The sequence below is a fragment of the Carica papaya genome, chromosome 3, assembly GCF_054855325.1.
Source record: "Carica papaya isolate Zhongbai chromosome 3, ASM5485532v1, whole genome shotgun sequence".
Classification (NCBI taxonomy): domain Eukaryota; kingdom Viridiplantae; phylum Streptophyta; class Magnoliopsida; order Brassicales; family Caricaceae; genus Carica; species Carica papaya.
This window is the reverse complement of record NC_142311.1, coordinates 1,909,547-1,925,824: the sequence shown is the minus strand read 5'-3', so window position 1 is coordinate 1,925,824 and position 16,278 is coordinate 1,909,547. Positions and strand designations below refer to the sequence as shown.

The 16,278-nt window shown below is 34.2% G+C and overlaps 3 protein-coding genes across 3 annotated transcripts; 1 reads left to right on the top strand and 2 right to left on the bottom strand.

Moving 5' to 3' along the window:
• Positions 1-1,329: 1,329 nt before the first annotated feature.
• Positions 1,330-6,608, bottom strand: LOC110811846 (calcium-dependent protein kinase 8-like). The gene is made up of 9 exons (XM_088214992.1): positions 6,233-6,608; positions 5,261-5,811; positions 4,397-4,520; positions 4,104-4,247; positions 3,704-3,856; positions 3,504-3,619; positions 3,218-3,385; positions 2,623-2,853; positions 1,330-1,846 (listed from the first exon to the last, which is right to left on the bottom strand). Exons 2-9 carry the CDS (start codon positions 5,771-5,773, stop codon positions 1,700-1,702), a joined length of 1,596 nt encoding a protein of 531 aa, XP_088071118.1. The 5' UTR covers positions 5,774-5,811; positions 6,233-6,608; the 3' UTR covers positions 1,330-1,699.
• Positions 6,609-8,299: 1,691 nt separating this feature from the next.
• LOC110811871 (uncharacterized) lies at positions 8,300-10,929 on the bottom strand. The gene is made up of 3 exons (XM_022038474.2): positions 10,563-10,929; positions 9,075-9,334; positions 8,300-8,664 (listed from the first exon to the last, which is right to left on the bottom strand). Exons 1-2 carry the CDS (start codon positions 10,849-10,851, stop codon positions 9,081-9,083), a joined length of 543 nt encoding a protein of 180 aa, XP_021894166.1. The 5' UTR covers positions 10,852-10,929; the 3' UTR covers positions 8,300-8,664; positions 9,075-9,080.
• A 964-nt stretch (positions 10,930-11,893) lies between these two features.
• LOC110811814 (translocation protein-like protein) lies at positions 11,894-16,209 on the top strand. The gene is made up of 5 exons (XM_088214990.1): positions 11,894-12,143; positions 12,544-12,858; positions 13,705-13,906; positions 14,672-14,900; positions 15,694-16,209. The coding sequence occupies exons 1-5, from the start codon at positions 12,045-12,047 to the stop codon at positions 15,959-15,961; spliced, it is 1,113 nt and encodes a 370-aa protein (XP_088071116.1). The 5' UTR covers positions 11,894-12,044; the 3' UTR covers positions 15,962-16,209.
• The last annotated feature ends 69 nt before the right edge of the window (positions 16,210-16,278 follow it).

The window sequence follows — 16,278 nt, the reverse complement described above, 5'->3', positions numbered from 1 at the left end:
ATCTTTTAACACTCAATATAAAGCAAAGGAAAGAAAGAAGACGAAAGGCATATTAGTTAAGTTGGATACTTAAGCTCAGCATTGAAGCTTCACTGATTTGTCACAGAAAAATCTCACTGATTTGCAAGAAAGCTCCAACTGCAGTTTCATTTTCCCTTTTGCAATATTATAATTTGATATATTTATGTACCACAATGAATACTCTTACTAAATCAAATAAATGGAACTAAATTGAGCATATCAATTGCTTATATAAAGTGGGTATCTATGAGATTATTCATCCAAGTAGTCTTTATGTGTTATAGCTCACCATGAGCCTAAAAACATATTTGAAACTTAAAGTTTACAAGAGGTTTTCACATATGAAGCATAAGAAGATAACTTAGTAACTCCTCTGAGAATTCATAAGAAAATGAATGTATTTGGAAAAAGAATTTAAATTTGTATTTGGAACATTGTATCTGTACCTTGACTTTCTGCCTCCATGCTGTCACCATTACACATCTGTAAATACATCTCTCCTCTGTTTAAAATAAAAAAACTCCCATAGATGTTAATCAGGTTCAATAACATGATCAGAGGTAATTTTCTTTCTCGATCCACCTTCTTGAAGGCTTCTTACCCTCTCCTTAGTCTCCTCTTTCCACCCCTTCTGGAAAAGTTTTCTGACGCACTTTGCCTCAAATCACCCAAAGGATAGCTGATGAGAAAAATAATCTTCTTTCTATATTTGAAAGTCCTAATACCATCCTTCCCTTATAATTCATCTGCTGTTAAACCCCCAATCAGTTGACATATTAAGGAGAAATAAAACTGAACCCCATAACCTTGTCAAATTATAAAAAGTGGGGATTCCACCATTTAAAGAAAACAATGCAAGAAAAGCTTTTTTCTTCAGAACCTGTTTCCAAGAGAATCTAAAGGCAACATCAACTTTGGAGAGAAGGTTATGGTAGAAAGAATTTGTAGAGAGACAAACTCTTTTCTGCAGAGGGATCAGACAATAACATTTATATGGGTCGAAATGACAGGATGTTCGGAATTGTTGAAAGAGAAACAATATCGTCAATCTTCCAATTAATAAGACTCTATAACAAAAGAACAATCATTCAGACTACAGAACAAAAGAATATCCCAAACTAACGCATTGCCATTGCCAAGCCTAAAAAGCATCAAGTCTGCAAAACAGGTTCAATCCTTACAAATCCTTTGAGCTAGGGAACTGAACCCATATACATGGATCATTAGCAAGCGATCTTTACAAACAAGCTAAAACTACTGCTAGGGCAACAGTTGCATGTAGTAATCTACAGTATCAGTACAACAAAATACTTGAATTGCTGGAGAAACATATATTTAATAAAAGAGGCCTGTTAGCCTAATTAATATATTTACAACCACATACGATCATCCATTGTAATAACATTTCTTCCCTCCTAATACACTTCCTTTACTCTCCTACTGCACTCTTTTAGGAAAACATCTTCTAAACATGGCTATTTAAACCACTACGACAATCAACCTAAACCTACCTAACTGAGGTTCTGTAGGCAAATAATTGAAGAAACAGACAATACAATTTTCATAAACTCACAACCTTGAAAAAAAAAAAAAAAAGAAGGAATTTTCCTCTCTGTTTCTTATCCCGCAACATGAATGTTATCTTTACTTTTTTCTAGTTGACCTTTCTGAACTACCTTCAATTGGCTAACTGTAAAGATCCATCTCTCATTAACTTTAAGCTCAGACTGTTGAATCTTTCCCGGGAATATTGCCTAGATGCTTTTCTCCAATCTGTGCCAGCTTTCATCATTGCAGCAAATTCTTCGTAACTTATTCGTCCGTCCTGTAAATGTAAAACCACAAGAATGGCTTTGCTAGTTAGCAATTATATGAATTTGCCACTTTGCTCCAAAAGAAAGATTATCAATTTAATGGCTGTAAACACAATAAGCCTTGAAATTGATACATGTGAGATGCACATATAGAGCGGTGGTGAACAGAAAGCAAACATGCCCTTTATTTTGTTGAAGTACCTTAGAGCAGAAAGGCAGAAAATGAAGAGGATGCAAATTTGTCACAAGGCATCCTTCAGGTCATGCATGATGAACAAATACAATATTTTATTTTTCTTTTTTGCTCAGGGGAGTAACTCCATAATTGCAAATAGATTCCTAGACTTAAACACTACTATGGTTATGGAGCATTAACCACCAGGCACTAGCCAACAGGCTAGCAAGTGGGTGAATATATAAAGCAGTTAAGAAAAGCCTTCTTCAGCATTTTCGGATTTCTGGTATCAAGGAATGAGTTACAATTAATCAACTGCTTATACATACAAGGACAACCACGACAATCAACTAAGAAGATTTCATCAAAGAGAAAGAATCTTCCAGCAAGAGTGATGAGAGAATTTTTAAAATGAAGCTTTGACAGGGTTAGACAGGAAGTCACTGTGGATTGTTGGAGCTTATATGTGTAAATTAGATTAAAGAGACTTAGGATAAAATATATTCTATATAACTAATTATCTATTTTCTTTTCCATTCTAGAAAATCTGTATATATAGAGCTGTAATATTCAATAAAATACATATCCAACAATTCTTAATAGGGTACTAACCTTGTCTGTGTCAACATCATGCATAATCGCACTGATAATTTCCTCACTACTGGTATCAACTTCATCATTCAAGGCATCACGCAGCTCTTCCATCTCTATATAACCACTCTGATTTTGATCAAAGAAAGCAAAAGCCTTATGCAGGTGTTCGTCGTTAGCCATCTTTTTGAGATGAACTGAAATAGCCACAAACTCTCCATAATTCAGACTCCCATCACCATCAGCATCAGCCTGCAGAAACCACATGTCAGCTACTTAGGAAGTAAGCAGCAAAAATCTCGTATCTGAAGTTTCCTTCTTTTATTTTTCATATTCCTTTGAAACTGGCTTTCCTGATTTCCTTGAATGTCACTTTTCTTAGCTAAGGAAAAGTAACAGATTGCTGACATTGAAATTCAAATTACTTCTGTTTCTTCTTTTTCAAATCTATTTAATTTAATTTTCACTAATTTTGCATTCCTTTCTTAGAAATGATGACCAAGTAACTGTAAATTTCAAATAGTAGAGGCCAAAATAAAAAAAAGGTCCATGACAATCTTATTATCTTTAAATGACACAAGGGGTCAATAGCAAGATGGCACAAAATTGTGCTTACAGCTTCCATTAGGATTTGAAGATCTGCATCAGGGATTTGTTGGCCAAGCTTTTGCAGCCCAATCCTCAGTTCATCAATGTTTATCTTGCCTCTTTTGCAAGTGTCCATCATTGCAAATGCCTCCTTTATGCCAGCCACTTCCTCTACAGACAAGTGCTCGGCTATCACCTGAGAAATAAAGAAACTTAAGCTTCCATTGCTTGGAAACGGAAAATAAAGCATGTCATTGACACTAGTAGCCCCTATAAATGGAAATGTTATTTAAACAAATTCAAAAAATCATTACCCTGAGAGCTCTTTTCTTCAACTTGTTCATAACAGAAAACTGTTTTAGCCTTGCTTTCACAGTCTCCCCAAGTGGAACGTTTGGAGCCTTCTTGATATTCTGTAACCAAGGATGTTCTGCACATAAAACGTGTAAAAATCATATGGAACCGAGAGGTCTCAAGATAAAAGGACATTCTAGTTACTAAAGTGGAAAATTACCAAGTACTTCTTGAGCAATAAGACGTCGCTTTGGGTCAGGATTAAGCATTTTCTTCACAAGGTCCTTTGCAGCATCAGAAACTTTGGGCCAAGGGTCCCTCTTAAAATCAATCACTGAGCGAATGATTGCCTGAGCCACCCCTTGCTCAGTTTCTTCACCACAAAACAAAAAAAAAAAAAACACATTAATAAGCATTGGAAGAGGAAAATCTGTAGAATATGAAAAACATAGGGAAAACTTCTCAAAATTTCAACCATATCAGATTGAGATCAAGCCAAAAATATCTAAATGGGATGAACAGATCTTTTGTCTATAGACATTCAAATCAAACACCAGATCTACATCACTATTAAACTTCAGCGCCAAGTAAATTGCATGAATCAGAATAGGTGAACAAACCTGCCCAGAAAGGTGGAACACCACAAAGTAAGATATATAAGATAACTCCAGCACTCCAGACATCAACCTCTGGCCCATAATTGCGTTTGAGAACCTCTGGAGCCATGTAATAAGGACTTCCCACTATCTCATTAAATCTCTCACCTATAGGAATAACAGTTTTCAGTCCAGCATGTTGAAAAATAGTAATATATTAAGTAGGGGAAAAGGTGGGGAAACAAAAACAATAACAACAAAGAGAAAGTTGCAAAAATGGATTTATGTTTGCAACGGCTGTAATTGAGTGAAGGTACCAGGTTTAAAGAAGACTGACAGCCCGAAATCTATTGCCTTCAAGGCAGCTGCTTCCTTCTTGTTTGCAAAGAGAAAGTTCTCTGGTTTGAGATCCCGATGCATGACTCCTTGCCTGTGGCACATCTGCAATACCACGCAATAAAACACCCAGATTATTTTAGAAGAACAACTTTAACCTAAATAAGAAGAGTAATATCTCAAAGGACCAAAAACTAGGGTCAGAATTTTTTTGTTGCACAAAAAGAGTGGGAGGAAAAAAGAGTGACAACATGATCCAGTAAAAAAATAGGAGAATGAGCTTATGGTACCATAAAAAGTAGTAAGTAAGAAAGCAATGAAAAAGGTTTTGGAGAAAAAGTGCATCAATTAAAGTGAAAACTGTGATGGATAATCTTATTAAGGAAATAAATAGCAACTTCGGCATTAGAAAGATTGCAAAGAAGTTGGATGTATTCACTAGCTTCTTGGCGAGGATTAGAGGAGACTCACAAATCCTACTTGATCAAATGAGTATTTAAATCAACCACTTCGTGAAGGAGGGATAAGACCTAATGATTGAAAAGAGAGTTATGGAGGAAGGTTTTGATAGAATTATTTGATTTAAGTGTTCAAATGATTATGAAAAGAGCGCAAATGGAGGAAGATCTGATTAAACACAAGTGAAACTGATGCCAGTAAATAATTTTAATGCACAAGTTCACGTTCCTAAAAACAGTTTAACCTACAACAAGAAGATTATCAGTGAACAGCAGACGCTCATTAGAATATGTATGATAGCATGAGGCATGCATCTAAAATACAATAAGAAATCATGAGATGCAAACCTATGCTAACTTAGGCAAAGAAATCACTGAAAACTCAACCTGTACAACTTCTACAATTGTCCGCATAACCCCTGCTGCTGCTCGTTCAGTGTAATGCCCTCGTGCAACAATTCTGTCAAACAGTTCACCTCCCTCACACAATTCCATTACAATGTGAACAGCACCATCATCCTCATAAGTGTTTTTTAGTGAAACCACATTTGGGTGTCTAGGAAGATGCTTCATTATCTCCACTTCCCTCCTCACATCGTCTATATCCACTGCAGTTCTAAGCTTCGTCTTCGAGATTGATTTACAGGCGTACTTCTCACCTGTGTTCACATCAGTGCACAAATATGTAACACCAAATTCACCACGCCCCAGCTCACGACCCAGATCATACTGGACAGATAAATCACGACCAGTAGGATCCTTCAGGACACACAGCTTGTTTGCAGCTCCAGATCCATTTGATACAGCATAATGATCAACATAAAATGGATTGGGTTTGTTCTTGTGTTTCCCTTTTGTCTTCTCAGATGAAGAACTAGGGGTTGCACAACAATTTCCCATGAATCACAGCCTCAGATCTTCAAAAATTCTTAAATTGCCTGGAATTTCAACAAACCAACATAAGCAAATTTCATATAATAATGATACAATGAACTAATTCCTTTCGAAGAAACCGAGGGTTTTTCCCCCCACTGAAGAAAAACCCAGGAAACACAGAGGACTTTGAAATTTGAGAATATAAAGCCAGGTTTTCGAGGACCCAGAAACGAAAATGAACAGAAAATTCTTCTCAATGTACCAACTTACAGAAGAGAAATGCACATTACTGCCACAGATATATTAAGAAAAGAAACATCAATGGGTTCACCAACCATACGGAAAGCAGACAAATAGACCTAAAATAGAAACTTTTCCCAACAACCCATGGCTGCCCGAAAGAATTTCTTAAAGAAAAACAAAAAAAAAGGAGACAAAGCTGAAAAATACTAGAAAAACCCAGGAAAACGAATTAGGACAGACCTGGAATTTTCGGACTTCTTGGAACTAAGGTTCCCAGATAAGGGATTTGAAGGGAAAAGAAAATTTTAGTGGCGAAAAAGGGGAGAGGAGGATTCAGCGTTTCAGGTCAGAGAGAAGTAGACGAGAATGTGAAACGATGAATTCAATGTGTGAAACTGCGTAGAATAACGGAAGAGAAAGAGAAGTTTTTTTTTTTTTTTTTTCTTTTTTTGTGGTTGTCTTTGGGCAGACTTATGTGTATCTGAAACTTCTCTTCCTCCCTTAAAAAGTAAAATGGATTCAATTTTCTCCCTCTAACATAATTCAACGATTGGATACAGACAGAAGAAACGAACAGCCATCTATCTCCTCTTCGCTTTCCTTAATTGTCTTTTTTTTTTTTTTTCTTCTTTTACAATTTTTTATTCCCAGAATATCCGAAAAGAAAACACCCAATTTTTTTTTCCAGAAAATTACTAAAAATAAAAAAGAAATTACAAAAAATCTGATTGATTTCCCCTTCCCCCCTTCCCTTTTTCTGAGCTTCTGATGTTTACATTTATCTAATAAAAATTTCTTTTAAAACATAAGAAAAATAATTACAAACTATTTTTATATGCATCTTTTATTAACCAGTCAAGAAATTCTGTACTAGTTTAAAGTTTGAAATTTCATTTTCAAAATAAAGTGGGTATTTTTTTTTTTTTGCCAATTGGATTGTTTTGTGATTAAGAATTAAAGATTTATAAAATAAAAATCAAGGAACAGAAAGAAATTAGTTTAATGTTATACTAACCAAATTGTGTGTGTGTATATATATGGAGAATTATGGCTTTTTTTAAGGGGCAGAGGGTTTTGCAATTTGGTATTTATAACAAATCATCAATTCTTTACTTAATGGGAACTGGGGAGGTGTATAAAATCCAAGCCCTAGTATTTAGAGTGTGGTCAAAAAGTGTGGTCAAAATTGGCACCCTTGGTTGGACCTTTTTGTACTCGTCTAATTTAAGCTTCTAATTTGTTTAACGGAAGGCTTTTTTGTAAGTCACTGAGTCAATTAAGTAGGGTTCATCATACCCTTTCTGGCATGGGGGGGTATGTGCCCTTCCGAAGAGCTTTTGAGTATCCTTCTTCCCCCTTTCTTTTTCTTTTTTGTCTCTCAATTATAAGATTCAGATATATCTATAATTTATGCTTTGTGATTCACTTTTTTTTGCTTTTTGTGCTTTATTGGGTTGAGTTTGTTTTCAATTTAGTTTCTGAATCTTGAATTACTCACAAATTGAATTAATAACAATATCACATACCCAAAAAAGCACATAAATATATGATGATAATAATAATAATAATGTTATTATTTAATGTGCTTGCTAGTTGTCACATGAAATATCAAGAATGCTAAGAAAAAAAGTTTTAAGGAAAGATATCTAACACATGCATATATGGTTTTCCATTGTAGCTAATTAAATGATTTTGGGGACAGTTGAGCTGTGTGGGTATATTCGCTTGGCACAAAATATGTGTGTGTGTGTGTGTATGTATATGTATAGAGAGAGAGAGAGAGGTTTATAATGGTACTTGATGTAGAGTAATTCAAACCATAATAATTAAGTAATTTACAAGTTATCATAATTGAATCTTTTGTATTTACTTCTTTCACATTTAAAGTTATACATTTTATAATCAAATATATCTCTTTTACTTTTCTTGAAAGGGGGAATTTTAATATATTGGGTGCTGGCTTAGGCTTGACGGAATTATTTCTGTTGTATAATTCTTTTTTTTCTTTTTTAGGGTTCTTACTGCCACTATAGCTGTAAATTCTAGAAAGTTGTCTACTTCATCACAGTCAAGATGTGTTCTATCAAGTAGTAAGGGGAAAAGAAGGAAACCAATCATTCTCTTTGTTTATCTACTTAATTTCAAGCTGTAAAAGGGTCTGTTTGTATTCTTTCTATGATTTACTGTGTTTCTCACCATTGCTTCACCTACACAATCCTTATTGACTCCAGGTTGTCAATTCTCCTATACAGGTCAAGTTGTGAAAGCAGACTCCAGAACAGATCCCCAGTTGCTAAGCACCAATAGTTAATTGATGAACATGTTTTCATTTTCCCAATCATGATAGTGTTCATTTTGGAGTTACCGCTCAATTATTTCATAACATGGTAGAAACTCTACTAATAGTTATTCTCTCAACTCTAGTCAACTACAGATAACATCGTCTCCATCGTTGGGATCATTATTCAGCATAAAGTCAATCTGTGTAGGCGATATTTTGATTTTTAGGCTCCAAAGTTCACTAACTTGTATGGTTCTCGGGGCTCCCGGAGGCAAACTCTTTTCTAGGATAGCAGTTGGCTTAAATAGCAGGCTTTGGGAAATTTTCTTGGTTCTCCGGTACTTGCATCATTTAGAAACTTCTCTCAGCTGATGGCTCTTATTTGGCTGACCTGCATAACACAATGGATACTCAAATTCTTTCTGCAACCTTGTCTCTTAACAAACGTGCAATATTAAGAAACGAAATGACTTCTGTTATTACTTGCTCTTTCTAACATTAAGTCCCTGATGGTGCTAACTGCTAATGCAAACAGAATTTTCAGAGTCTCTGAGCAGAGTGCAGCAGAGAATCATGGGGAAGAAACTGCTAAAAGATTAGAGGATGTTTCTTTTCCTGCTCAGTTTCCATGTGTAGTTAAGAAAGAGAAAGCTATTGAAGAAATTATATTTAGTAATTGAATTAAGAAACCTGAAATCTGCAGGTTCCTTTTCTTCCTTCCCATATGCATATAAACATTTAAGTTAATGCAGAATTATGACACGGAAAAATTTCAGATTCAAGCAGAAAGTTGCTACCAACCACTTGTCATCTTTGAACAGAGAAAAGTTCCAGAATTGGCTGCAACAACTGCAAAAATGATGCAGAAGATACTGTTTCCTCAGTAGAAGCTAGCACTGCTACTGGTCCATCTATTGATGGCTTTATCACTGAATAGAATAGCACATTGTAGAAAATTGTAAATGCAAGAAGAGCAAAAGCAGAATATGCAAGGAACGACCCTGAAAGTTCCGGAAGTTGCTCCTCAGTGATTGAATTTCTTGTAAGCTTCACATCTGAGGCTGCAATCAGTTGAAAGTAAAGTAAGTATGATGGACTATTTATCTTAACCTACCACCAACCAAAACATTTTTTTAGCATTAATATATGTTTAATTAGCACAAGAACAAGTCCTTTAATAACCAGACCCGAAGACAAGTTTGTTTTGGCAAATATCTATCATGCCTAGTTCTTTCCAAAAGCAAAAAAAATGAAAGCAGATCAATTTTTTTTTTAATTCTTGGGCATGAGAACTGCAAATTAAACACTATTAAGAACAAACAAGTACCATAATGTATCAGCACTTTGATTAACAAATTATGAAGCATGAACACTAAAATCTAAAAAGGGTATTTAGCTGAACTAATAACTCACTTGCACTCAGAAGTTGTCTAAAACTATAAACTCAACCACAAATACCTATATTATCCTCATTAAGAATCTAAAATCAAAACCAATAAATTGCTCGTCTTCAAACTATTATTTTACTCAACACTCGCAAATTGTATTAGTCTAAGAGCCAAAAAATAAAAATCCAAATCCAAATGCATTTTTAAGCTTAAAGCTTATTGGAGCTAAAAAGCCCATGAACTTGGAAAAAAAAGAAATAAAAGCCAACACTGAGTAACAAAGAGCATAACACAGCTTGAACTACCTCCGACTTGAAAGTCTAACTCAGTGCTTTCCTACCACTTTACCATCCCTTAATTGCTACAGCAAAAATAATACTCCACTAAAGGATTCAGGCAAAGGAAAAAGAATTCTTATCTTCCCTGTCTAACGGCTCTAATCCAACTATTTACATGGTTGAGGAGGTAGTTCCTCAAGTAAGTAAGGTCTTACTAGGACTTCAAAAATCTTTTCTCTAGAAATTCTAACAAACACAAAATTTCCCACATATCTCACTGTTGTACACCTACGCATACACTACATCCACATAGCATAGTCTAGCAACCTCCAAATTGATCATAGACCTAAGTATCTATCTAGCAGCAAAGAGAAATCTTCTTGGGCATTTAAACAAACAATTGGCAAGCTCCAAGTTTCATTTCTTCTAAATACTTTGATTCAATCCTCATTCCATTATTTCCACTTCGAATACAAGTCAAGCATGAAAGTTACGAGGCAATTCTCCATCGAGAAAACTCTAGTAATCAATTATAAAAAAAATGAAATAAGAATCAAAATAAACCAGGTGTAAATGGTTACCAATTGCACGAAACCAATAAACAGAAAGAGCGAGAGGAGTACCCTTAATCTTCGGGGTACTGACTTGTTTCTTGGAGAGGGATTCGAGTTGCAGGTCAAGTTGTTTAAGGGCTTGTTTGGCCTTATCTGGATCCACCTCAAACTGTTGTGAATCTTTTTCCACAGCGTGAACAGTAGTTCTGCCTCTTCTCCTCTTGATACCATCTTCGTCGCCGCCAGTGAGCACCGGATGTCGGGAGAAGACAATCTTAGGATTCTTTTGAAAGTACAAGGGTTCTGCAATTGAAAACGGCGGCGTGTTTTTAAGGCAGAGAAAATGCAGGGGAAGCATTTGAAGCTTTTTGTCAAACGAACAAGATAAACCTGAAGAACGCTTGTCTGCAATCTGGCGCAATTATTATTATTATTATTATTGTGTGCGAATAACGAGCAATTTTAATTATAAATTTCAAATAAACAAATTTTTATTTTTATTTTAAAAAAAAAACAAAAGTTCGTAAACAAAAATGTTTGCAGATTTTGCAATTAACTAGTGGCCCATTTGACTGTCGCAATTAGGTGTTAATATTCTATAAAAAAAAAAAAAAATATTATAGTAAATTTTAATTTAAAATATTATTTTTTAAAATTAAATATAAAATATAAATTAAATAATAAAATAATAATAAAAATATTATTATTATATATTAAAATAAATTATTAAATAATAATATATTATACGAATAATTGAATTTTTATCGCACAACAAATATTAATATTTATGATAAACTATGTGAAGATATATAAATTCTATAATTTTTACTGAAAAAAAATATTTTTGTCGTTGAATTTAATGAAAAAATTACACTATTAAATATTTAAAATTTTAATTATTTTAATCTGTAATTTTTTAAGGTAGAAAATTATCCATAAGAATATTGGTATTAAGATATATTACATATTTAATAGTGTTATAATTGTTTTAATAATGCAATTAGACAATGCTTAAATTAGTTTATATTTATTTATTAATTTATTTTATCTATGGTTTATATAGATAATTTCGTAATAATATTGAATATAATAAAAATATTATCTGAATTAAATATAAAATAATATATTTTTAAAATGTAATTATTATTTAAGCTCTCATCTCAGTTATATTATATTTTTTATAAAAATCACAGGAGTAGCTTAGTATTGTAATTCATAATTAATATGATTAAGTGGACCCCGCATGCTGGTGTGGCGAAATTTAATTGGTTGTTAAGGGAAAAAATTTGTCATTATTCGATAAATAATTAGTTATTATTTAAAAAATAATTTTAGAAATATTTTAAAAATATTTTCCATTTTAGTTTCCTAAAAAATCCCAAACGAGAAGATACATAAAATTGTAGTGCAAAACACTCACAAAGCCAGCCCCAACGAAAACACACAGAAAAACATAAACACGAAGGGAGCATTTCCAAACGATAAGTGAAACGACCCAGAGAGAGAGAGAGAGAGAGAGAAGCAGACAGGAGAAACGGAGATTAGAGGAAGATGAAGAAAGCAGGAGGAGCGGAGAAGAAAAGGGTCAGGAGATCGTCAGGTGCCGTGCAAAACGGCGGCAGAGATCCCAACTCTGATACGCCTCCTAGGGTTTGTTTTCATTTCGGTTTTTCCTTATTTCCGTTCCTTGATCTGAAGTATTTCTCTGCTTATATTCCTCTTGCATAGACATTCCCATGTCCGCATTTCATCTGGGTTTACCCATTATTTTTTTATTTTTTTTTTCTTAATAATTATGCAATCGACAATTTTTTCGTTGAATTTGCCTAAAAGTTCTGTAAGATATTCTCCTGCGTATTTCTTTGATGAACATTCCTGTCATCCTTAACAGCTCGAGATCAAAAGCAGCAAGTCCATTGCTATATTACTTTTAGCATTGATATTGATCTCTTGCGATGGAAGTTGGAATTTTTTGTGTTGGGTGTGTTTGGCTGATGAATATTGTATTTACGATTTATGGCGTCATTTTCTTTTCCATTTATTTTTCCAGAAGCAAGCTGCCAAGAAAGATGTTTTTCAGTTGTTTGCTGAGAAGGTGAGAGACCACAAGGATTTGCTATCTAGATGGGCTGTCTTACAGGAAACAAGAGTTGAATATTTTAGAGGGAAGGATTTTGTAAGTTTTATGAGAAATCATCCTGAGCTTAAAGAAATACTTGATTCGGATAGGAATCTGGAAACTGAAGATATTGCTAATGCTTTGTTAAGAAAGAATCTTTTAGTACGCTGTGATCGCGTAGTGAAAACTGTTCGTCCTGGGAAGAAAAAGTTGTCAACCTGGCCAGCACATCTGGAGATTTTCCCTGTAAGTCACTTGTCTATATTTCATATAACCTTTGACAAGCGAGTTGTATGCAGTTTGGTGATGGCTTCTTTACTAGTCCCAATTTGTGCATGACAAATTTATTTGTAACCTTTTTTGTTTACAATTGGCATTCATACTATCAGGTTGAATTTTGAATCACCATTTCCTATATTATGCTTTTATTCTATTAGTCCAGTGTTGTTATTTCAGCTACTGGCTTGCTCGGTGTTACGTAGGCTTTTAGCTGGGAGTTTTTTATCTGTCAAGGCTTTGCAGCCTCTATTCCCTGTTGGGGATGGATTTGGAAACTGAGTTTCTCGGAAATTAGTTAAACAACAGTTTAGATTCTTCATGTCTTTTTATTGTGCACATAGTTTTTTTTGTTTGAAGGTGAAAAAAGCAATTCTTCACTTATTTTTCCTTTATTTTTCTTTTCTATTTTGATGGTTATTGTGCTTCTTTTTGTGTATGCATGATATCTACATGCAGTTCTTCACAACTTGAAGAGGGGAAAATTTCATATGGTTGTAAATTATGCACTTGATTCTATGTTCTTAATTGAACATGTGAAGTTCTTAAGTGTGAGGGAAGATAACAGGGTGTTGCTTTCTGTCAAATAGATAAATTGAATGCACAACTTCCTGGCGGTACCATTTGCAATTTTTGCTCTTGACCATCAGTTGAAGTGGTAAGGGATTGGTTTTTAAATTGCAAGTCCAAGGATCAACTTTTACCAACCATGAAGTGATAGCCCCTTCAATTTATCATGTGTTGGCTTTACTCCTGGAAAATAATTCTAGCTTTATATTTTCATTAGTCTGAATATATACTCATTTCTTTTTGCAGGATCAAATATTTTCTGACAATGATGCCTTTTTCGCATGGACATTTGTAAAGCGACACCCACTTTGGCAAACACTTCTCTCATTTTTCTGGCCTGTGTTGACTCTTGCAATTTGCTTGTTTCCTGTATATCCACATAAGTGCAAACTACTGATTCTGTATTCATGTGCTGGGGTCCTACTACTGATACTCTCACTACTTCTATGTGAGTTATTACACATTTTAGTTCCCTTTCCCTTTAATGTTAGTTGCAGTTTCTTTCTTTTAATCTTTTGGCTCTCTCCGTTCTTTTCTCTGGGTGGGGTTGGGGGTGTGGCTATATGTTATAGTGTTGGATAGGAGAGAGATAACTGCCTTTTCTTTGTATAGTTGCGCTTTGGACAAGGTAGAAAAGAATATGAATGGCGCATTGTAAAGAGAAATTTATTCTAGATAGTTAGACGAATGTGGTTTATTATAGAATTTAGTCTCAAATACTTTCATATCCTGAAGTTTCTGCTTAACTTTTGGAGCAATGCTGTGATGACCCTATGCAAAGCTGATTCCTTGCCTGGTCATTCCAGTGAATGACTACTTTTCCTTCTGTGAATGACGTCCAATTTCTCATCAAGTGAAATATTGTGTTCAAAATATTGCTCTTATCATGATTACTATAAGGTTTATAATCCATATCACTCATTTTATCTCAGCTAACTTTATTTATGTTTATATCACATCTTGATTTGATTCTGGTAGTTATATTTAAAAGTAGCAGAATTCATGGCTGCAATTTACTACTTTGGTCATGCATGATAGGTATCAAACCTGACAAGGGTATAATTTATCACCTGTCTTATCACAATTAACTTTGTATGTGGTTCTCTGGCATCTTGATTTGACTGTGGTAGTTATATATAGTAGTAGCTGAAGTCATTGCTGCTATTACTATTTTGTATTTTGACCAATTATTGGAGGATTACTGAAATTGCAGTGAGAGCAACAATATTTGGTGCTATATGGATTGTTCTTGGAAAGCGTGTTTGGTTTTTCCCTAACATTCTTGCGGAGGAAGCAACTTTGCGAGAACTATTCCGTTTCTGGCCTAAGAAAGATGAGGAGGAGCGACCAAAGTGGACAGCAAGGCTTTTCTATGCAATAGTAGCTGTATTGGTCATATTGTTGCTTAGGCATCATGCTCCTGATGAGGCTGCCAGAGCCAGGTTAGTCGTCTTAAAGCTACCCTTATTCTTTTATTTATTCTTTTCCATTCAATGCATGCATTGGTTTATTTTTCTTTTATAACTTCTCATGAGATGTCAATTCAAAAATTTTCTGGTAATGATTATCGAGTTAAAGATAATTTTATCTGTTGTTATGATGAAAAAAATACTGGGATGACGAAAACTTTTTTGTAGACATCCTATAATTCTTAAATCTCTTAAATGAATTATGGTGTGATTTTATTAAATATCTTCTGATTGTATGTGATTCAACAATACACGCCACTTTCAATTTTAGTTCTCTATTTAATCTTATTTTTTTGAGTATCATGTAGTTCAGACAGTGTATACTATTCATTTATGTTTAGTTGTCTACTGACAGTGAAAAATTAGATTAAGTGAATATTTCATAGTGATATTTTGACTAAATGTTTTCATGGATTAAAAGAAACTAAATGAATTGAATGATGAGGTAGAAGGATGCTATGACTCAGTAGAAGGATGCTATGTCGTTAAACATCTTGTGACAGACATGGTTTGGTAGTATATGGTCCTTTGAACTTTCTAAAAGATAAAGTTGATTTACGTATATCTGTTAAGGTAGCATATTCACATATATTATGGCTTTAAATTGGATATATGGATGAATATATTTATATATTAAATATTTAGGGGTGCATATATAATTTAAAGTGTCAATGACAAGGTGCAACTGATACAAAATATATATGTATATAATATACGCAAAGTTAACCTAGCCATTCATGGATCTGAAGTATTTTTATTCTTGCAGGTACCAAAAAAGGATGTCCAACATAATCGATGATGTTCTGGAGTGGTCTCCCCGACTGGCTCTGTCTGGGATGATGGAGAAACAGCAAACCGTTGTTAATGCAACAGATTCTCCCAAGAACTTTTCAGATGGGAGCACAGAAAGTCCAGAGAAGGTTGTTCCCCCTGATGTTGCAGAAGCAGAAACCTTCCCAGAGCATCACGAGAGTGAAGAGGAAATTGGGAGTGTAGATGGCGAAGCTCAGCAACAACATAATGACCATATATGATAAAATTATCATGCTAGGCCTGGAGTATAAATCACTCTTTATTTTTGGTCTTGAGTTTGAGTGTACAACTATCAGACTAACAATAAAGTAGTTGGTCCTTTTTTTTTTCCCAGTCTTATAGATATGTGCAAAATAGAGGACAGTGCTAATTTCAAAGAGGTTAAATTATTGTTTTTTTTTTATTTCCCGAAGATAGAGGTTTGTTCTTGTTTATATACGTTTTCTCAATGGAAGTGATGATTAGATAATATCCAAGTTCGTATTGCTTTAACTTCAGCATTAACAAGTCTGTTATGGCTCGGTGATATAATCCTCTT